Here is a 21,643-nt window from a genome sequence, read left to right as displayed (position 1 = left end):
TGTGAACACGATAACCGCTACTGACCGCGAACCACCATACCACCAGCAAGACGGCTCAGGGCTCCAGCGTCATCACTACGCCATTTCCGCACCAGTAACAGGAGCCCTTCTAGCAGGCTGTACTCCACGGCTTTATGGTGGGACGGGGCGGGGCGGGTTGCACAGTGGCGCCGCGCTCGGTGAGGGCAGCTGAACCCCGCCTCTTTCTCCCGCCTCCTTCCGTCACAGCTTCGGCGCCGGCGGCGTCTTCCCCCAGGAGAGGGGTGTCGTGGGAAGTGGCAGCGATGAGCGTCGCGGAGCGGTCTGAGGAGAAGGAGGGAGCTGCGGCCGCGGATAGCCCCGGACGCTCACTGAGTGTGTGAGGGGCAGCCGGGCTGGGCCGAAGGCGGGTGCAGGGAGGTCCGAGGAGGGGGCTGGGGCCGCAGACGGCCGCCCCCGGTTCTGGTCAGAGCTGAGCGCCCACTGGGCGCTCGGCTGAGACTGGTCTGTGGCTCCACCGGCTGTCCCCAGGAGGGCGGTCAGAGGTGCTCCGGCTGGGTTCCCTCGGGAACCAAGCGCATGCTGTTGTGGGAGCTTTCTCCCGTGCCTGTGGATGGCCTATCAATTATTTTTCTAGAGCTCAGCATACAATAAATAATCATAGCTTACCATACGAAATTCACCGTTACCTAACTTACAAACCTCTGGAGTTCAGCATACAGTGTTTAAAGTAGGGCCTCGTGTTTTGAAACTAAGATCTTTATTTTATAGGCCTAGGTTTATTTTGTTACAAAGAAAATAGAGGGTGAGAGCGTGTTGATATGTGGGCATTCTTGATGCATAACCAGAACAATTAACGATTTTTCTTTCACTTGATAGCCTGCAGCCTTTGAATTTTCCGAAACATCTTATTAAAAAAATACTCTTATTTAATTCTTTCTGTTCTGCTAATGTTTAGACAAAATTGTTCACCAGGAAGTTCATGATACAGGAATGGGAATAAGAGGGACAACGGAAGAGGAAAAAGAAAATGTAATTCAGTTGATAAAGGGCAAAAAATTGCAACTTGATTATGAAAAGCTTTTGATTTTTCAACAGGAAAATATAGTTGCTCTAGGTGAAACTTCAAATGTGTGCTGACCAGTCACATTCAGTCTGCTATTGGTGTAGGTCCTAGTGATGCATCACCAGATGAAGGAGTGGTAGAAGATCTCCCTTTAATAGATGAGAAAGCTGTGGAGCAGCTAACTGAGGGATTGGTTTCTTACTATCTGCCTGATCTTCAGCGATCAAAATCAGCACTACAGGAACTTACGTAAGCAAATTTTTAAACCCAGCTTGTTATGTGTGCTTACTTTGATACTCTTTTCAACCTCATGTTCTAGCTACCCTTAACTGGAGCACAGTTTGTGGCAGCATTTCTGTGCTCTAGCTATGGCATCCTGAATAGTGACATGATTTGTGGGAATACATGAGGATGTATAAGCTGCAGTGTAGCAACTCTGACTGAAGAGTGTATAGCACTAGAACACTTTAAACCAGGTATAACAGAAGACATGGAGATTTCTTAAATACTTTTGTAGTGGAAATTATGCTGAAATGTGGATTTGTTTTGCTTGCAGAGATGCACATAGTATTCAGGATAGCTTGTAGTATGAAAGATACACTTGGGAAATATAATTAACAATTAAAATGGATAGGAATTCTTTGTTTATTGGCATCACACTGGTAACTGGGAATAATTTCAATGAAGGCTGGATCTGCTGTGGTTGCAGAGATACTGGAAAGAGCTTTGCATTGATTCTGGGTTTTCACAGTGGGTGATGTGATTATGCTGCTGCCAAAGACAACCTGTGTCTGGGAAGACTTTAGCTGATATATGTGGGATAGAGGATCCTTAATAAGCAGCAAGAATCCTTGCAAGTTCTATACAGAAATAACTTAGTCCTCCAAAATGACGCAGAAGCACCCAAGTGGAAAGTCAAGAGCTAATTGTTTTTCTTGTCATTCAGCCGGGGGTGTTCACTCACCATAACCTGCTGAATGCTTGTTTAGGGGGGTTGGATATTCATGCCAGCAGAATTTGTGTGTTCTCTGCTGGGATGCTTCTAAAACTATTTGCTTGAGTCTTTAGTGAAATCATCTAGTGATGCACAAGAGGAATCTGACAATGGGAAGCATACTTAAAGGGATGGTTAAAAAGCATATGTGATGCATTATTTTGGTTTTCTGCTTTGTTGTTGTTTCAGACAGAACCAAGTGGTGTTACTAGAAACCTTGGAACAAGAAATTTCAAAATTCAGAGAGTGTAACTCAATTCTTGATCTTGATGCTTTGGTGAGTACTATTCATTCTATCTCAAATCTCAGCATAGATTTTCTTGCTGAAACATTAGTGGCAACTTGTATATTTTCCTTGTTCATACTGATCTACAGGAAGAGAGCCAACTAATTCAGATATTTAGCTCAAAATGTTGCTGGAGGAGGTATGGAACCAGCCTATTTCCTTTAAAGGTCATTTAGATGTGGTGCTTGGGGATACAGTTTAGATGTGACCTTTGTAGAATAGGGTCAGTGGTTGGGCTTGATCCCAGGAGTCTTTCCCAACCTGAATGACTCTATGCTTCTAAGTAGGAAGGGCACTGGGAAGGAAGAGCAGGCTCGGCAGATAGTAGTAGTACATCTAGTGGTTCAAGCCCAGTAACAAAGCAAAAGTATGCCATTTTTCAGTGGGACTGAAGCTCCAGCATGAGCTTTCTGCACCTCTCCAGACTAGTAGGAAGGGTGCATGAAACAATAATATGGTGCATAAAAACAGTATTGATTTTGTTCTGTTTAATGAATCTTAATTTGGTAGGCTGTGGGTGTACCTGTTGAGATATGGTAATTCTCTGTATTAATACATGTAATATGCAAACTTTATATATAAACTTGAACATACTTAATCCATTATCAAACTGTTCAGGTAATTACTGTAGTTTTGATTGCTGGTTTTGGTGTGTAGTTTTATAAAACAACTATTTCAGCTTGACATTAACTGCTTTAACAGTTATGATTTTTAAGTTTTCAGAAGCTAAGCACTACCACAACAAGTTAGTGAATATTAGAAATGAGATGATGATGCTCCATGAGAAGACATCAAAGCTAAAAGTGAGTGTGATTCAATATTTTTTCTTTCTACACAGATGTTTAATTATGTGTTACTGACTTCCATTAAAATAGAATCTTCAGTCTTTATATTAAATGGATGTTTTCAGTAGCACCAAGCCATATTTTAAACTTTCACTTGACTCCTACCTGTGCACATAAGCTATGAGTAAATCTCGGTATCATCACCAAGGTTTCTTCTGTTGCTTAATCCATTCCATTCCAGCTAGTTCCCTTTGTTGTTTCAGTTTCTTTGCCTTTTTAATGAAAACTAGATTGTCATAAATGTAAGAATTTCTCCTTCTTTTAACAGTGGCAGAAGTTCACTGACTTCATAGGCAGTCTGTGGTTACATTCTGGCAAGATTAGTCCTTCAGTATGTTCAACGAAAGGGTTGTCTCTTAGAGGCAATAAATTACACAGTATGCACCTTGTCTGGTATACACAAAGTATGACTTTTAGTGAGGCTGAAGGGAGTCCAGTATGTTCCCTGTTGCTGTATTTTTCTGCTGTTTCTGAATGGTCAGATGGAAGTGGGAGGGAGGAAGAAAAAAATGAACAGTTTGTGGCACATTCAGTTGTAGGCAGGGTGGGTTGGAGAAGGTAATGTTAAGAGAATGGGAAGGATTTTGTATGTAGCTCCACCTTAAATACAGCTATAAAACTTCAAATTATTTACTTGTCTTTTCTGTTTAGAAAAGAGCACTTAAGCTGCAACAAAAGAGGCAGAAGGAAGAACTGGAACGAGAACAGCAACGTGAGAAGGAACTTGAAAGAGAGAAGCAGTTAACAGCAAAACCTGCTAAGAGGACATGAAAGCAGAGCATGCAACGAACAACTTGTCCAAATTGATAATGTCTGCATTCTCTGGAGTTAAGGCAGATGTTGCTTAAACTGGGCTATAGCTGTTGATAGCTACAATCTACTCTATGATGTCTTAAATTCCAGAATGGTAATAGGGTTGGTAATATTCAATTTTTTTCCATTTAAGCCATTCGAGTTGCCTTCTTTTGTAATGCTATGCAGTTTGATATTGTTACAATATAAGTTAATTTTTATATATATATGTATGTGTATAGGAAAACCTAGGCATCACAGTTCTGAGTACTTATCTTTTTCATGGTATTTAGAATTCTGAGAGAGATTTGGTGGCTGGCATACAGGTTTTTCAGACAAAATGCAGAATACTAGTTACAATTAATTTCTCATCACCAGACTCCAGTGAATGTGTATTTCAGTGAAAGTGCTTTGGTTCAGGGAGCTGAGATCTCTTTTTGATGCCTTGATTCATAAATACTGACCTTCTGCGCAACCTTTGTTGGGTCTGTCTCTAATGAACTAAAGTAACTTACAGTGTATTTGCCCAAAAACTCACTTCATTGCAGCAGTTTGTTAGATTTTGGTGTGGTTTTTTTGTTGTTGTTGAGTTGTTTTGGGTTTTTTTGGTTTTGGGCATCAGATAACTTAAAAACAGCTTGAAAGTAACTTCTGAGTAGGTTCCCAACTGAATTGGTTGAGTTGAGAAGGAAGCAGACGTAGAAGGCTCTCAAAATGTGAAGATTGCCTTTGTTCTTCCACAAACATTTGAGTCAAACCAGGGAACTGTTGCTTTCTGTAATGGTTGCACAGGAAGGCTCTGTGGTCTAAGCAGATGGCTGTGGGATTAGAAGTTGTACTTTCTTCATTTTGTGTGGCAAAATAAAGCACAACCAAAGCTTAACAATTTCTATTTCATGTGAAATTCGGTTACTTGTAGGAAAAACTGCTGTATTTAATTTTTTAACTTGACAAATTATTCATTTGCACTTTGGGACAATGTAAGATAATTTTGTTATGCTGTTCTCCTCAAATTGGTGATGATTAGTGTTTGTTAATGGCAAATGTGCAATGGAGGTTGATACCAGTTTCTCTGAATGTAATTGGTTTCTTGCAGCACTTGGTGTTAACTCCCATTCAAATGAATGTACATGTTACCTGGACTGATAAAAGATATTTAAACTATCTATTCCTGCAGTCTAACACACTAGTTACTTTATAGCTGTGTTAGTTTTTAAGTAGAATTGTAAGTGGTGTGTTTGGAAATGAGGTGAAGGTTAAGCTATGTAAACTTTTCCATTAAATACATATAGTAAGGTAGCAGAAGGGGTACAGTCAATTTTAGTTTGTCTTCAATTTTATATGATTTACACAGTTCACACCTGTCTGGACTCTTCTGTATTATAATTTTCTGAACTTTTAATTTTCTGTTCTTAATAATATTCCTCTTTTTTCCCATTAAAGGCTTACTCTAACAAATAATTATGAGGAGAAACTGAGGGAGCTGGGTGTCTTTAGTTTGGAGAAGACTAAGGGGTGACCTCATTAATGTTTATAAATATGTAAAGGGTGAGTGCCAGGAGGGTAGAGTCAGGCTCTTCTTGGTGATGCCAATGACAGAACAAGGGGCAATGGGTGGAAGGTGAGGCATAGGAAGTTCCATGTAAACATGAGGAAAACTTTTTTCTCTGTGAGGACAAAGAAACACTGGAACAGACTTCCCAGGGAGGTTATGGAGTCTCCCTCTCTGGAAGATATTCAACACTGCCTGGATGCGTTCCTGTGTGATCTGGTATGGGTGATCCTGCTCTGGCAAGGGGGTTGGACTAGATGATCTTTCGAGGTCCCTTACAGCCACTAACATTCTGTGATTCCGTAGTTATCCCATATGCAAGGTAAACTGGGATAGTGTTTATGGGGCAAGGAGAACAAACGTCAGTGAAGAGACACTGAAATGCTGTTACTGAAGCAGTAATAGATTAAAACTTTCCACAGGTATTTTGCCTTTGAGTTGACTTGTGTTTGTTAATTGCCAGTGGATAGTTGACCTGTGCTGTGGTTTGTATATATTTCTAAGAGAAATGTAAAGAATTTCCACAGTCCATTTTGGGAGCAGAATGTACATAGCTAAATGTTTAAGCATTTTGTGTTGTAATGTCATTTGAAAATTAGATTCTGGGAATTTAAGCAGTTCTTATTAAAGTATGACATGAAACCAGATGCCTCAGTATCCAAACTTGGATTAAATTCTTGTGGTGGTTCATGATTTGTGGTTCCTCATCCAGAATCCGGTTTAGCATTTCAAGTTGTGGTCTCTTTTTGTGAAGAACTGGGGGTTTTCCAAATGTCTGTGGGGTGGTTTTGTTTTGTTTCAAGAATCATAGCTACTTTTACTGCAAATAGAATTCTGAGCATAGAAACTGATGGTTTTGCAATTACGTGTTTCAGTGTTTCTTTGGAATAATTCCTGATGACAGGAGTAAGAGTTTGAAGTGCTTGTCTGAGGAATGACATACACATACGTGAAAATGTAACTGCTGACTTTTCCAATACAATTGTAGTAAAATGTGGGCTTTGTGTGAATAAGGAACATACAGCTTTAAATGAGACAATTTTTAATCCAGTGAAATCTAGATTTTTATCTGATAGTGGTAGCTTTACTGTGTTGATAAGATTTGTTTCCTTTTGGAAAGTAGCTGCATGGTGTTTTACCTGTTTCTATTCTGTGTGCTGTGACCTAAGTGATAACAGCATAAATGATTATGTAAAGGTTGTTTCTATAGTGGATCTGTTGGGATTCTAGCAGCTGAGAGTTTTCTGTCTGATTTATTCCAAATCATACTTCAGCAGACACTTTCTGCCACCTGCTGCTTACCTTGCAACATTGCTGGCTGCCCTGCAATTTACTTCCAAACTAAAACTTTGTAGGACTTGGAGTTAGTGACGTAAATATGTAAGAATGCCAATTACAGCAGCATAATATGGCAAACAGTGTACAGAAAACTTCTTACCAGGCAGTATGTGAAGGCAGCAAAGATTATTTATTTATTATTTTTTGAATCAAGATGTAAGCTTAAATTGAAATAAATGGTTGGTTTGGGCACAATTATCACAACTTTCCAGTAACTTGAAGTACACTTCACTTTTTTTAGTCCTTGAGCAAAGTGATATGTAGAAAAACAGGCACTAAAACTGGATAGTCACATCCCCACCACTACCATGGTATGTCCTCAAACCAGTCCTTTATGATACCAGCTCAGCTAATAGCTGTTGTGATGTGACAAACTTAGTTTTTTCACATATTCTCTATGCAGATGATTGAGCTAAAACTGACAGGAAGAACAGCTCCAGTGTCATTCTCTGACAGTGTCACAACAGTGCTGGTGTGGAGAGCACTGTTTTTGTCCAGGCGGTAACTGTTGGCAGCCACAGATGACCTGAGAGGTTATGACTAACTCAAGTCCATGATCTAAATGTTGTGCATGAAATGTTTTGTACCTTTAAAGCACAGATGTTTGCCATACTCAATAACTCAGTATTTCCTTTTTGGTTTTGCTCTTTTCTCCAGGATGTCAAGCCATGGAGTATAAGAAAGGAGGTAGAGCACCCTGGCTGGCAGTTGGGAAAGTTGTAACAAATGTATTTGGCTTTTACAAGCTTGCAGTGTAATGAAGCAAATCATTGAAAGCTTGATAACGAATAACTTCAAAATCTGCACTCATGCAAAGGCAATAGTCTCTAAAGCAGTCATTTACAGAAGTAATTTCACAGTACCATTCACACCAAGATGCAAGACAGAAAATAAGGCTGATCTATTTTGTTTCCTGTGTTGCAATGAGTGATATGTCCCAGTACTGCTGTGAAAGCAAGATGAGGAGTACGTGTGCTGGTCAGCAAAACACTGTCTCTGTGCATTAGCAATATAGTTTATTGCCTTGATAAGGAAGACTTCTTTTACCTGGAACTGAGTAAAGTGTAATATCTTCTTGTGTAAATACAGCCTGTCAGAGTAATAACAGAATTGTTAAAATGAACTCTTTGCCACCCCACTACCTGAAATTACTATTTCACCCCTTCACTGCTCAACTGAAGTGGCTGGTTTTCCAGTCTTTGAGTAGAAGTCATGTTGGTAAACTATGTATGAGAATGCATTTCATACTCTGGTTTGCTTCTGTTTCTTTATTTTTTCTCCCTTTCTTTTTCCTTAGTCTGGTATGCCAGAAGAAGAATTTCTCCAAGAAAAAATATCAAAGATGTGAGGTAAGTTGCTACTTTTACATCAACCAATGTTACTGGAATCTGTTTGAGACTGTGCTGGCTATCAGATGTGCAATTTCCACTGAAGGATAATCCCTATCCTGCATTGTGAAGTTCTTCTGAAAACAAACTTGTATCCTGTCAACAATTAATGATGTCTTATGGCTCAACCTGCTTCTTAGACTTGCTTTGTATATTTCTGTGAGAATAACCACTGATGGGGGCTGGCACTGTGAGTTTTAACATGCAGGCAAAACAAGTAATTCTAATTCAGATATTAAGTGTCGTGGCCTCTTCTTCAACAACCTCTCTGCTTGGCAGAGAACCTCTGTGAGAACAGAGGTAATTGTATAGCTGAATTTCATGATAATTTGCCTTCAGTTGAAGTTTAGGAAAGCAATTGATGTTTTTTTTCTACAAATAGAAGATCACAGTAACACAAGCCACGTTAAGAGTATTAGCTAGTTTGTCGCTGGCTGGCTGCGAGGGGCAATAATGTATTTGTGCCAAACATGGCAACTGTGGAGCTGGGACAGAGAAACTGTTTGTGTTGGGAAGTGCAGGGTATGATTGCAGTGTGTGTGTCTTGATGCACCAGGAGCCTGCCCCAGGTACTGCTTTTCAAATGGGGCATTCTGTAGAGTATCTCATTCCCTTTTGCTGTTCAGCTACATGCAGGCAGTGGAACAGCCATATAGTAACTTCCTATTTAACTCCTCCACACTTGTCACTAATTTTTTATATCTTTCCACACTTGACTGTGTATCAGCTGAGCGTTTTTACCCGTGCACAAATCTTGTGGAGGAAAGTTGAACTCAGGAAAGAAATGGCCTGGCACGTGGTTTGGATCTGTTGGTTGCTTGATGGCACAAGTAATTTTGTCTGTGTTTGTTCCTCTCAAGGCTACTCTTCATGTGACTTGTTTGTTTGACAACATGACAGCTGTTATTACTTTGTGCTGTCACTGTGCCATAAATAAAAGTTTTTGGAAAAAACATTTTAAAACTTGGCTCCAGTGAGCTGCAGTTAGCTGAATAGAAACAAGAGATGGCAGCCCTGCTCTTTGCTTGTACTTCAGATGAAATGTACCTCTTTCTCCATGCATCCAGGTTAGTTACACCCTGATTTCAGCTTAGGACTCTTAACAGTTTGCCTTATTTTTGTTTCTTAATATTTTATGTTTTTTTTTTTTTCAAAGTAATGGTATTCCAAGCTTTAGTCTGATTTTTGAGATTGACAAGCTGGAAGAGCAATTGGTTTGAAGATGAAAGGAGATTTAAGAGGGAAAATTAGGTTAATACGAACCCAAAGACACAGCTGATGTGGTGCTAGGATCCGTTCAGCTTTCGTTTCGGTTACAGCAGCTACGGTAACGGCGTTTGGAACTGTTTGATTTGGTTTTTTTTAACCTTCTACGTTCTGCCCGAAAGCACCGTTGTCTGGCCGGCACCCGCCTCGCCGAGGGCACAGCCCACAGGCTTCACGCACCACCCACGTTGGGCCGGACTCTGGTCTTTGCCTGCTGGCCAGGCCGGGCAGCACCTGCCACGGCCGAACTCCGCCCCGCCGCTCCCGCGGCTGGACGCGGCGTTCATCGCGCACGGGCTGGCGGCGCGGTCCGTCCCCCGCTCTTCTCTGCACAACAGGCAGGCAAGTGTGGGGCACTGCCTTGGCATGAGGGAGCGGGGCCGGGGGGTCGGTCTTGCCGCGAGGGAGCAGAGGTAACTGCTGTCCCTGGCCAGCGGGGCCGAAGCGGCCGGCCCAGCGACGGAGGTAACCTCGGCCCCGGGCAAGAGGGCCCGACCCGTACATGCCCGGCGGGCAGCCCGCGGGCTTCGGGGTCTCCGCCGGTAGCAGCAGTCCCTGAGAGCGGACGGGGAACAACCCCGCTTTGGGGATTCCTGCAAGTCCGAACATCTCTGACCTCGGGGAGGGGCGAGGAGAAGCGGGGTGCAGCAGAGGCCATCGCTGCACGGTTACGTCTCCAGCAGCAGCAGCCAGGCACTGTATTTTGCAGTGCCTGTCCTTGTGCATGTGTATAGACGGATTTACTCAGATGTAGCACCTGCAGGGGCTGGTGTTGCAGCCCCTGGTGCCTCGGGACGTCCTGCAGAGACGGGAAGAGGTGCGCCTTGCCGCCATGGCTCGGGGTTGTAACTCTGTTACTGTCCGGAGCTCGACGTGGGCATGCGGGATCGGCGACGGCTACCTGCCGGGCCGGCACGCTGGAGCTTCTGAGTATTTGTTCACGGGAGGAATGTTTACACTGTTATCATAGCCAACCGTTCAGGTGATAGCTGCAGTAATCTCTGCTCGCTAGTAGGACTTCTATAACTTCATTTGTTCTAACTCTCTGCAAGAGATGATTTGTAAACCGGCTCGGTGAAATAGTCTTGGGAGCTACTGAGCATACAATAGAAGCTCCAAAGAGGAGAAAACCCATGTTACTCTGAGTGTCTGTATGAAGTGTCCTGCTTCAGGTAAATGTTTGCTCTAGGAACTAGCTGTGTCTTCGAAGGCTTACTTACTGGATAGGAAACTGCACAGCTGACAAGAGAAAGACTTGTAACCCTTGCTATTCTACATGGGTCCCTTGGGCTTGAAAAGGTACCTGTTCTGTGATAGCTGCTGCACGTAGGTAATGCTGCAAAATTAATTGTGACAAAGTGCCTGAGATCAGCTAGTGGACCTGATAACTGCACACAATAAGAAATGAAATGTTGGTTCCTTTAATTAACCATTTCTCTTGGGATTTGCCAGTGCTGTATTTCTGTCTTCTTGTCCATGTCTTTGTTGCATAGAGGTTGATTTCATTTATTTATGCACATTAATACAAGGAGAGCTGTAGCCAAAGATAATTTCATATTTTGAGCTTGTTCATAGGCATTGGTAGAATAGATTTGCCTCTCTTGGTGACAAAATCAGTTTTAAGCAGCAGAACTGACTCAAATTAAGTAGAGCCCTCACTAAGGTTGAGAAGTATACCGTAGGCTTTACCTTTCTAAGCAGTGCTCCAAGATTTCTACCCAGATCTTTATTAGGAATGTGATTTCATGCTATGTAAGGTGTTTTGTTGTGTGTAGTTCAAGGGATGATGGATGAGTGTGCTGTGTATTAAAATTTCAGTGCAGTCCAGTAGGCTATTCATGAATTTTCCCCTTTGCCTTCATTTTTGTTCTGTAATTCCTCTGTTCCTTTATCCCCAGCATCCAAAGCAGAGGGGTGATGTGTTGACTGACTCCATCATATAGCTGCTCTGGATGTTGCTGTTCTTTTTAAAACAGCTCTCTACAAATGGCAGTTTGTTTCTGTATGCTCTGAAACAGTTTAGAAGCGACGTAATACTGCGTTATCAATTAGACTGCTGTTAGGTAAGGTGTGTGTGCTTACAAGTGTCTTTACTTCAACATTTGGTCAGAGAAGGTAATTATTCCTCAGCACTAAAAAAATGAAGCCTTGTTCTCCATGTCCAGACACGCCACATGTTGTCATCCTGTTCTGTGTGTTTAAGAAAACCCAAAGCAAAAATCTACGTTCATGAACTTCCGCAAGCAGGATGTCCCTCTTACAACCGTCTCCCAAACAAATTGCAAAACTTACTCTTCACAGTTCATTTTTCTCTGACTTGGGGGAAGCAAGACACATCTCAATCAGGTAATTTTTTCTTTCTAGAGCTAGAACAAATATCCTGCCCTTGCTTGAGCAGTTTGTCCATACCTTTAACTGCCTGCGCTAGACAGATCATAAACAGCATTCTAAAGTGAAACTAACTTATTGTAGAGTTCTGCTTTGAATGGGAAGGGGGATGGGAAGAATATGCCTGCAGGAAACTTCCTGTAAACCAAAAGTATTAAAACTGGTTTTACAATGGACACCTCTAAGATTTTTTTTTTCTGCTCTGTCCCAAATGAATTGTATTGTAGGGGTTAGTAAAGTCACTTCATATAGAACTGGAAGTACAAGGAGGTGAGGGATGTTAGCATAGCTTGTGAATGTGTAGGACTAATTGTTCAACTAAATCTAGCTTAGTGGAGAATTTTGAAGATGGATGATTTTCTTTAAAATATTTGAGATTTTTAGTGACATTTGCAAATTCCTGTCTGTAAATACCATAACTGAGTTCTACCCTTTTTAAGTGCCTGATGACTCAGGGAATTAAGGGGTACAGCACCCAGGAACATCTTGTCATAGGTTGTTTTTCAGGTTATAATGCTTACTCATTCTTTATTGGCAATGTGGCAATAAGGAACTGAATTAAAAGGAGTTTATATCTAATTAATCACTGAGAGGAAAAGCTCTTGCTCACTCTAGAGGGAGGGAAAGGTGAGGTCATGTTCACTGTCTTGTAGGTAACACAGTTGCATGTTCAGTGCTACAATTGCCAAGTTATATCACACTTTAAAGTGCTGGCTCTGACTTGTCCAGTGACAGGGTGCAGCTTTAGCAAAGGTAGGTATGGGTCTTTGACTTTCTTTTCCAGCTACTTTGCTGGTGTTAAAAGTGAAGAGGTGACTATGAATAAAAAACCCTAAGTATTTTGGGTATACTCAAAGATCCCAGTTACAGGAATATATAAATTATTATTTCACTGAACTTTGTTTTCCTATCAAGCTTAGAATTACAGAATGTTAGGAGCTGGAAGGGACCTCGAAAGATTGTCTAGTCCAACCCTGGCTGTTGGAGCAGGATCACCTAGAGTAGGTCTCACTGGAACACAATCTAGGTGGGCTTTGAATGTCTTCAGAGAAGGAAAGACTTCGCAGCTTCTCTGAGCAGCCTGCTCCAGGGGCCCACTATGTCTCCTGAAAGAACAGACTAATACACACTCAAAGCACCATGGCATGCTTACCCTAATGGCTTGCATGCCTGAGATGCAGGGAGATGGTATATGCCTGATTTGTGCATATACCATTAAAATACAAGTGTTATGATGTGGTCGGCTGACACATTACAGTTAGTGGAATGGCACTCTGTATGTTTACACAGCTACCTTCACTATTTTAGTGATCTGTAACACCTAACAAATTCGTGTTCCTTCTTGCAGTGCTCGTCTCTTCAGGGTTTTACCATTACAGCTGGAGTTGCAGCGTATGCACTGCCGCTGCTGTAGGATCAGATTCACTTTTCTGCTGTGATAACCAGAAAATGTTCTTATGCTTTGTTGGAATTCTTTTGCTTGTATGAAATTTCAATTTCCTGACATAGGCCATTATTAACCTTTTTGCTTTTTTCTTGTCCAAACTGACTGCAATCCATTTGTGCAATTAGTAGTTTAGCTGCATCAGAGATTTAGTGTTATAATTCTTGCATGGAAGACGTATCCAGATGTATAAATTAATATGAATTCTACCTTTTGTAATTGTTACTGGTGCTTTTTTTGTCTTGTAGCTTCCTGCTTATTGAAAGATGTCAGCAATTGGAATAGTGTCCTCCTGTTCCTGTCTCCATCCTGCTGTGTGGCTGCTGAAACCAGGAATGCACAAGATGAGCTCCTTTGGCTTACACACAGCAGCCAGATGTGCTGCCAAGGATTATTATGAAGTACTTGTGCTGGGTGGAGGCACAGGTGGAATTGCCATGAGTGCTCGGATGAAGAGGAAAGTAGGGGCAGGAAATGTGGCTGTTGTTGAGCCAAGTAAGGTAAGCCTTCTTCAGCTGTGAAGCACTGAAAAGAATAAACATTTTACATGTGTCCAAATCAGTCTGATTCTTATCCCTCTCTAACACCACATTTAAACAGTCAAAAGGAAGCCAACTAGCCATCTTTTAGAAGGTTTTGCATGAGATTTGTTGCTTCATGATAGAGATGCATGCATCCTTCCAGCTTTATCTTGCACAACTCTTGGTTAGTTTTACAGCTTCTTTTATTAAGAGTAATAGAATGTTAAAAGCACACTGCTTCCTATTTGGAGAGCTGTGTCTTCATCTTTAACTCCCTTTAAACAGATCTTAAATGTCCATTTGAACATTTATTTCAGACTCATTACTATCAGCCACTGTGGACCCTGGTTGGTGGTGGTGCTAAGCAGCTGGCAACCTCTGCGCGTTCAACAGAAAGTGTTGTGCCTAAAGGTGTTGAGTGGATCAAATCTCGAGTTACAGCACTGGATCCAGATAAGAACTGTGTCTGGCTGGAGAATGATATCAAGGTAATAATGTAAAACTAAATTTTATTCTATTTTTTTTATTTTAAGTTAATCTGTGCCATGAGTTGTCTGCCTACCTCCTGCAGGTCCCTTTGGAACTGCCTATTGAACAAGACCTTCCTCCAGCATCTAGGAGGCCAGGAAATTCCATTTTAAATCTTATGAGAAGTACTTGATCCTAAAATCTGTTTCTGTCAAAAATTGTTGTAGATAACTAAGTTAGAATAACATCAACTTAAAATACCACTTAACATAAATATTTTCCCTACTCATTGTGAACAGAACACCAAAGATAGATTATTTTGCTCCAGACTCTTGGTTTTGGTGTGTAACAAACACTGTGCATATAACTTGTAATGCAGTTAGCGTTTCAGCTATACACTATCCTCAGAACTTAACATTTCTATTACTAATGCTCCCTGTATCTCCTTCTTTTACGAGCCTGTTGCTGGCAGATAACTTTAGTTTGTTTTGAGGTAATGTTTTGGGTTTTGGCTAAAATAGTGTTGTTTCTTCCTCCTTTACACAACAGATCTCTTACAAGTATCTGATAATCGCCCTTGGGATCAGTCTGCAATATGAAAAGGTATTTGTTTAACAGTAATCATATTTACACTAGTTTTAATGGCATCATGTACCCTTATGCTTCACTAAAGTAAGTAGCTTTTCAGTATGCCATTTTTTACTGCAAGATATTGAATGATGATGTGAATTTAAGAGCCAGTAGACAATCTAATGCTTTTACTCCTTCCACAGATCTCTATGTAATAACCCAAATTACCCTTGGGAAGGTATTTTAAGACAGCTTTGTTAGATCTCTATGTCAATATCATCAGATGAGGCAGCAAGATATATCTAGATCTTAAAGACAGCCTGTAATAATAAGATAATAAAGTATGCTAACTGTAGACTGAAGTATCTTGTAATGTGAGCAGAAGTGAGGAATACCCAGCAGTCAGTAAAATCTGCCCTGCAGAATTCATTTTACCCACTCTCACCTTTCTTAAAGGATGCATTTCAAAAGGAACTAGCTGAGTCACCACACTTTTGTTTAAAGCACCCCAACCCCAGGGCCCTTCCCATCCGTTAGGTTTCCTGTAGACTTTATACAGTGGCACCCAGAGGAAAATATTAATAGCAGTGTATGGCACAAAAATGACCAGAGCAATATGGAATAAGAGGAAAACAAAAAGACAAGAATTTTTAGCAATTTAACTTGTGGTTTTAACCTCACCTGAATATGATGTGGTGCCTGATAATGTATTTTGAGTATCTGTTTGAAAAGCTCCCAAGTTAGAGGTAAAGCAAGAGCTAGTCTTAGTTAAGTGTAGTCACACCAAGTAAATTCTGATAATTAGGTTCAGTGGAATGAGGAGTTGCATTGTGTTCAGTGACCCTCTCAGTCTTCATATGTATCTCCTCAGTACAACCTGATAAAACTAAATTCAGTGGTAGAAGCTTTGTAATACACTATTATTACTCTGCAGTGAAAAAAATTCATAGTGACAGATTTATGTGCCTTTAAAATGAAAGCAGACAATTTATCTTCCCCAGCAGTGTACTTCCTGGTGTGTAGAGTGTAACATCCCCAAACATTGTTTTGTTTATTTGTTTTTTGGTAACATGATTTTTACTTAGGATGATGCAACAGTGACTTTAGGTATTCTTACTCTGGATTTCTTGCAGTAGAAAAACTTGGGTCTGGGCCTGTCTGCACTGAACACTTAGGTTGCAGATGCTGCAGACCTGGGCCATGTCAGTAAATATTACATCTACTGACTCATTTACTAAATCCTGATGGGAATATGGCAATACCTGGGTGATTGCCAGGTTAATTTTTAAAAATATGGACTTGATTTTTGCTTCTTAAATAGCTATTTAAGAGGACACAGTCCCAAGCTGCGCCAGGGGAGGTACAGGCTGGATGTTAGGAAGAAGTTCTTCACAGAAAGAGTGATTGCCCATTGGAATGGGCTGCCCAGGGAGGTGGTGGAGTCACCATCACTGGAAGTGTTTAAGTAGAGACTGGATGGGGCACTTGGTGCCAGTTGATTAGATGGTGTTGGGTGATAGGTTGGACTCGATGATCTCAAAGGTCTTTTCCAACCTGGTTAATTCTGTTCTGTTCATTTTTTCTCAAGTCTGTATTTAATACTTGACAAAGATGACAAAATTTTTGCCATATGGATTTTAAATCTTCATTTCATTTTCTTAGATAAAAGGCTTGCCTGAGGGGTTTGATCATCCTAAAATAGGTTCCAATTATTCAGTTCATACGGTAGAGAAAACATGGAAAGCTATACAAGAGTTCAAGGAAGGAAATGCTATCTTCACTTTTCCAAATACTCCAGTGAAGTGTGCAGGAGCTCCTCAGAAGATCATGTATTTATCTGAAGCCTACTGGAGGAAAGTAAGTATTTCACTTGTTCTGCCAGTGCTTGTTCCCACAGTTTGAAGGAAGGCTTGTTCTAAGGGGCTCATACTATCTTTAAAAGCAATGAAAAACACATGAGGAATGTGACTCAGAATTATTAAAGTGTTGGGGTTGCTTTTCCAGTTATTGATGTATAATAAATTAAACTGAATTTTATAAAAATAAATATTGCATGGATATTCAATACTGGACAAATGTGTAGAATTCAGAATTCATAAGGGAATAATTGCTTACCCTGCTTCTGGAGAGCTACAGATGTGACTGCTCTCAGCCTAATTTATTACTGCAGGTGGTGCACTAAAATAACACTAGCTGGAATTAGGTAATTCTTGTTACTTCAAGTACATAATAGCTGTTGCAAACTGACTTTCTGCTAGTCTGAAAAATATCAAGAGTAGTCTTAGCCAGGCTGTTAAAGCAAGCTTAATGGAAACTCAAGACAATTTCAAGTGCCAGTGTCGAACTTCATGCATGTTTAAGTTTCATGAGCTATCTACTGGGTATCTAAATAATGCATAGAAGTGAATGTTTCAGAAAGCTCTATAATGCTAAGATGCTATAAGTGCTTAACCTGCATACAGCAGTTCCTCAGTGAACTGCACTACAGCCACCTCTTTCCACTATCAATTTGTAGTGGCAGTTCCAGAAAGGGCAAATATTATCTTGTCTAGATTCTTATCTTGTCTAGATTCTAATATTCTGTGGAGCAGCTGTATTTTGGGAGTTCTAATGTTAATACTTCATTAATAATTGAACTGCATTAATAGTTCTATGAACTCTTCAGTAGTGCATAGCTCTATTGTCTCTGTTAGCTTGTCAGTTTTTTAATAGAAAAGGCTAATTTGATCTCTCTGTGCAGACAGGAAAACATTCCAAAGCAAACATCATGTTCAACACTTCACTTGGTGTTATTTTCGGTGTTAAGAAGTATGCTGATGCATTGCTTGAAATAATAAAGGAGAGGAATATTACTGTTAACTATAAGTACAACCTGGTAGAAGTTCGAGCAGACAAGCAAGAAGCTGTGTTTGAAAACTTGAACAAACCTGGAGTGACTGAAGTTCATCAGGTCAGAAGCTTTCATACCCCTAGTTTGGTCCTGTTTCTTGTGCACTGTAACATAACTGCTGCAATATAATAACATGATGTCTGCCTTGTTGCATACTGCCACTTCCTCCTCAGAGTACCATCTCTGACTTAAGCAGTAGATTAAAAAGTTTGCAACTTCAGGTGAAAGGAAGACAAAAGTATTTACTAAACTGTGCCTGAAGTCCTGTGTGCCTTGTTAGTATAACTTGGGAGTATCTCAGATGTACGTGGAGGAAGGCAAATTGCTGTTATGCTAGTCTAGATGGAGTTGCCTGATCAGGTTCATGTTAATAAAAGGATGCACTTCAGATGTAAGAGCAAATTTTCATTCTAGATATTTGTTTTATAAAAACATGCCACAAACAACCAAAACCCCAAACCCACAAAAACAAACCAAGAAAGCCTTTCTGTGTTGCGTTTATTAGATCAACATCGGTGCTATCTGCTCTGATAAAATTGTTGTGTGCTTTTTCTTTCTGTCTAGTATGAAATGCTTCATGTCACACCTCCAATGGGGCCACCTGATGTACTCATCAATAGTCCTGTGTCAGATGGAAGTGGCTGGGTGGATGTTGATAAGGAAACCCTACAACATAAGAAGTATTCTAATGTATTTGGTATTGGAGACTGCACCAACCTTCCAACGTCAAAAACTGCTGCAGCTGTAGGTAAAGTTGTGTCTGTTCATTTGTGTGCGTAATGAAAGGGGGAATGACAACAAGGTTTGTGTTTAGTTTGTTACTCCTGAGATCTTGACTTCAATTATTTCCAGCTTTCAAAAAGACCCAAGTCTCCTGGGCCAGCTAACTAGCTACAGATCATGCTGATGCCCTTAACCCACAGTTCTTGTTCCAAATGCCTCATGGATGAGCTAATTCTATTTTCTGTGTTCAGAGAACAACATAAAATGAGTGTACTGCCCAGCATTCTGTCATTATTCAGTAACAAAACTTTCTGCTCTATCTTAGCAGCTCGTGCATATGTGTCAGCTGATAAGTCACTACTGAAGAATCACGTGTTCTGTACTTGTAGCCAAAGGGTTGAATATGCAAACACTTTAAGCCTATAGCCTCACCACTGAAAATAAAAAGGAAAATAAGAGGGTGGAAGAATAGTATAGTCAACTACTGCAGAAAATGGGGCTAGAATACTTCCTTAACAACACTCAAATGAAAGGAAACACGGCCATGATGGTGCTAGGTTGATGGTTGGACTTGATGATCTTGGAAGTCTTTTCCAGATGAAACAATTCTAGGATTCTGTGATTCTAAAACTTCAGTGTGCTCCAACCTTAGGTGTTTGGGATGACAGAGCAAGTATCACTTAACATAGGAGAAAGGGCATAGGCTAAAAACATTTAGCTCACATTTCATTAAGCTTTAGCATGTTGGAAACAGTGAGGCCAAAACATTATTCCACTTTTTTTGGTTGTTTTTTTTTTTTTTTTTTTCTTATCTGGGACTATAAACTTCACAAACTGATTTGACATTTAAATTCAATGATAGCTGAATTGTACACACAAAACAAGGCCTGGCTACTGGTATCTGCTCTAGTAATTGCAAAAATTGCCACCTCAAACAAAGCCTTAATGCACTTTTTTCTCCTTTCTTTCTTATGTAGCTGCCCAGTCTGGTGTGCTTGATCAAACTATTTCGCTGGTAATGAAGAACCAGTTGCCAGCTAAAAAGGTACCTACAGCTCTTGTCTTTAGGGAGTTGTCTTGAGTGTTTTTTTCAGTTCTCATGCAGGAAGTCTTGCAAGCAGCTAAACTGTGTGAACAGGAAGCCAGGAAGGGTTTTGCATGAGCAGCTGGGGTGCTAAATGACTAAACACTGCATGTCATATAGTAATGCAGTTGCACAATCCATATTGATACTGCTGCTAAAAATATTAACCGATTCCCTGACTTCCGAGTTTAAAAATGTTGAGGCCAGTCAGTCTGGGTTCTTTACAATAAAGTGACTTTAGAGGAAAACTCATGACTAGTATAATCCCTACCCCAGGAAAAATCTTTCCAACAATGTACAATGTCTAACTCACCTCCCCTATATACAATGTGATCTTTTAAGGAGTTAAATTGGAGGGTTTGTACTATAGATGTTAAGCCTATAACCATGTACAATTTCTCTTTGAGACTTGACTTTCATTTTACATATGGCTTCTGAATTGATATTCCTTGTGAAATACTCTTGGGAAATTCTTGCAGCTAGATTCAAGATCCCAGTTATATACTATCAAAGCCAGCACTGACTCTTACCATTATTTACTGATCTGCTGCTTACAATAACCAGCAATCAAGGACAAAAAGTCCTATTGTTCTAGGTTAGTTCTGGTTTAATCAATGCTGTTAATTTGCTGTTAAGCAAATCTATAATCTACACTTGAAATAAAATGGCTTAGTATTATGGTTAATAAGGTATCACTGGTTTAACAGCCTTCCACATTTGCTGGTATTAACGGTCTAAATGCAGGAACTTCCTAGTAATTAGTTTGAAATGTTAATGATATGGCTTCCACTACTTCAGCATTTCATCATTACCCAGGTTAATGAAATGGGAATATTCTCCATTGCAGTACGATGGATATACATCCTGCCCACTAGTAACAGACTACAACAAGGTGATTCTAGCAGAATTTGACTATGATGCTCAGCCTTTGGAGACCTTTCCCATTGACCAGAGTAAGGAGAGGGTTACCATGTACCACATGAAAGCTGATATGATGCCTTTTCTCTACTGGAACGCATTACTTAAGTAAGTATTTCAATTCTGAGCAGGCAGAGCTGCTGTGATCAGTGGGAAAACCAGGTACAGATACCTGTTTTGGTTTAGTTCCTGAGAAGCAAGTGAAGTACATCCTTAGTCATGACCAAGACCTCAACTTTCTCAGGATTCTGGGTGCTTTGGTAATAAGAGGGGTTTGTTCAAGCAGAACAGGGTTGAACTGTGCAGGGCAGCCCTTGCCCAGGGAGGTAGTCAAGTTACCAACCCTGGAGGTGTTTAAAGGCAGTTTGGATGCAGTACTTGGGGATAGGGTTTAGGGGTGAATCTTGTAGAGTAGGGTTAGTGGTTGGACTTGGTGATCCCAAGGGTCTTTTCCAACCTGAGTATTTCTGTGAAAACCTCACTGAAGCAAAGATGGTTCTCTGAAACAACCCCCCACACTCATCTCCTAAATAAAACTGTGGTGTTTCATGGGAGTAAACCAAAAGCACTTTCCCAAACCTTTTAACAGTACAGAATAACAGCTCATGAAACCACCTTCTCTGTTTCTAGGGGATACTGGGGAGGACCAGCTCCTCTCAGGAAGCTAATGCATCTAGGCTTCAAGTAGCTGCTTGGTGCCACAGTTGAAGGATTAGTCTCACAAAGGCTGACAGTCTATCTTCCCCCTTGGACCACCTCCTAGATGGATTTTTTTTTTCCCCTTACACCCCGTGTTTGTCATGAATTTATTTTTCCTCCTAAGGATTAAGCTTTCCTATGCTCTTTCCCTGCTCTTTGTAAGCCAAGGCTTTAAACTACTTCTGTATCTGCACAGGAGTTTCAACTTGCACTAAGCTACTGAAATCTTCAAGAGCAACTACTAATTTCAAAGCTGTTGTATATGTAAAATTTTCTCCCCCCCCCAAACTGAATTGTCTGCATGTGCTGCATTCAGCAGAACAATGCATTGCTATTAAAATGGCCTAAAACCTCTTCTGGTTCTCATTTTTTAAAAAGCTAAATGAATCCAGATTTCTTCATCAAGCATAGTTACTGCCTAACTCAATGGAT

The 21,643-nt window shown here is 40.6% G+C and overlaps 2 protein-coding genes across 8 annotated transcripts; both read left to right on the top strand.

The window, feature by feature from the left end:
• The first annotated feature begins 105 nt into the window (after positions 1-105).
• BLOC1S6 (biogenesis of lysosomal organelles complex 1 subunit 6) lies at positions 106-7,289 on the top strand. 2 transcript variants are annotated; one of them, XM_068143744.1, is made up of 5 exons: positions 106-356; positions 1,134-1,294; positions 2,229-2,316; positions 3,042-3,128; positions 3,822-7,289. In XM_068143744.1, exons 1-5 carry the CDS (start codon positions 135-137, stop codon positions 3,939-3,941), a joined length of 678 nt encoding a protein of 225 aa, XP_067999845.1. In that variant the 5' UTR covers positions 106-134; the 3' UTR covers positions 3,942-7,289. The 2 variants fall into 2 exon arrangements, with proteins under 2 accessions (XP_067999845.1, XP_067999846.1); XM_068143745.1 differs by having other exon boundaries at positions 106-354; positions 1,150-1,294; positions 3,822-6,654.
• A 2,466-nt stretch (positions 7,290-9,755) lies between these two features.
• Positions 9,756-21,565, top strand: SQOR (sulfide quinone oxidoreductase). 6 transcript variants are annotated; one of them, XM_068143740.1, is made up of 11 exons: positions 9,756-9,848; positions 11,672-11,852; positions 13,587-13,838; positions 14,177-14,347; positions 14,877-14,930; positions 16,560-16,754; positions 17,638-17,847; positions 18,352-18,535; positions 19,488-19,555; positions 20,442-20,620; positions 21,143-21,565. In XM_068143740.1, exons 3-11 carry the CDS (start codon positions 13,605-13,607, stop codon positions 21,198-21,200), a joined length of 1,353 nt encoding a protein of 450 aa, XP_067999841.1. In that variant the 5' UTR covers positions 9,756-9,848; positions 11,672-11,852; positions 13,587-13,604; the 3' UTR covers positions 21,201-21,565. The 6 variants fall into 6 exon arrangements, with proteins under 6 accessions (XP_067999841.1, XP_067999842.1, XP_067999844.1 ...); XM_068143738.1 differs by lacking the exon at positions 9,756-9,848 and adding an exon at positions 10,351-11,569; XM_068143739.1 differs by lacking the exon at positions 9,756-9,848 and adding an exon at positions 10,351-11,574.
• The last annotated feature ends 78 nt before the right edge of the window (positions 21,566-21,643 follow it).

This window comes from Melanerpes formicivorus, unplaced genomic scaffold, assembly GCF_026170545.1.
Source record: "Melanerpes formicivorus ecotype bairdi unplaced genomic scaffold, bMelFor1.0.p_v2 SCAF_10, whole genome shotgun sequence".
Classification (NCBI taxonomy): Eukaryota; Metazoa; Chordata; class Aves; order Piciformes; family Picidae; genus Melanerpes; species Melanerpes formicivorus.
Note: the sequence above shows the minus strand (reverse complement) of the source record. Positions and strands in the feature narration are given on the sequence as shown.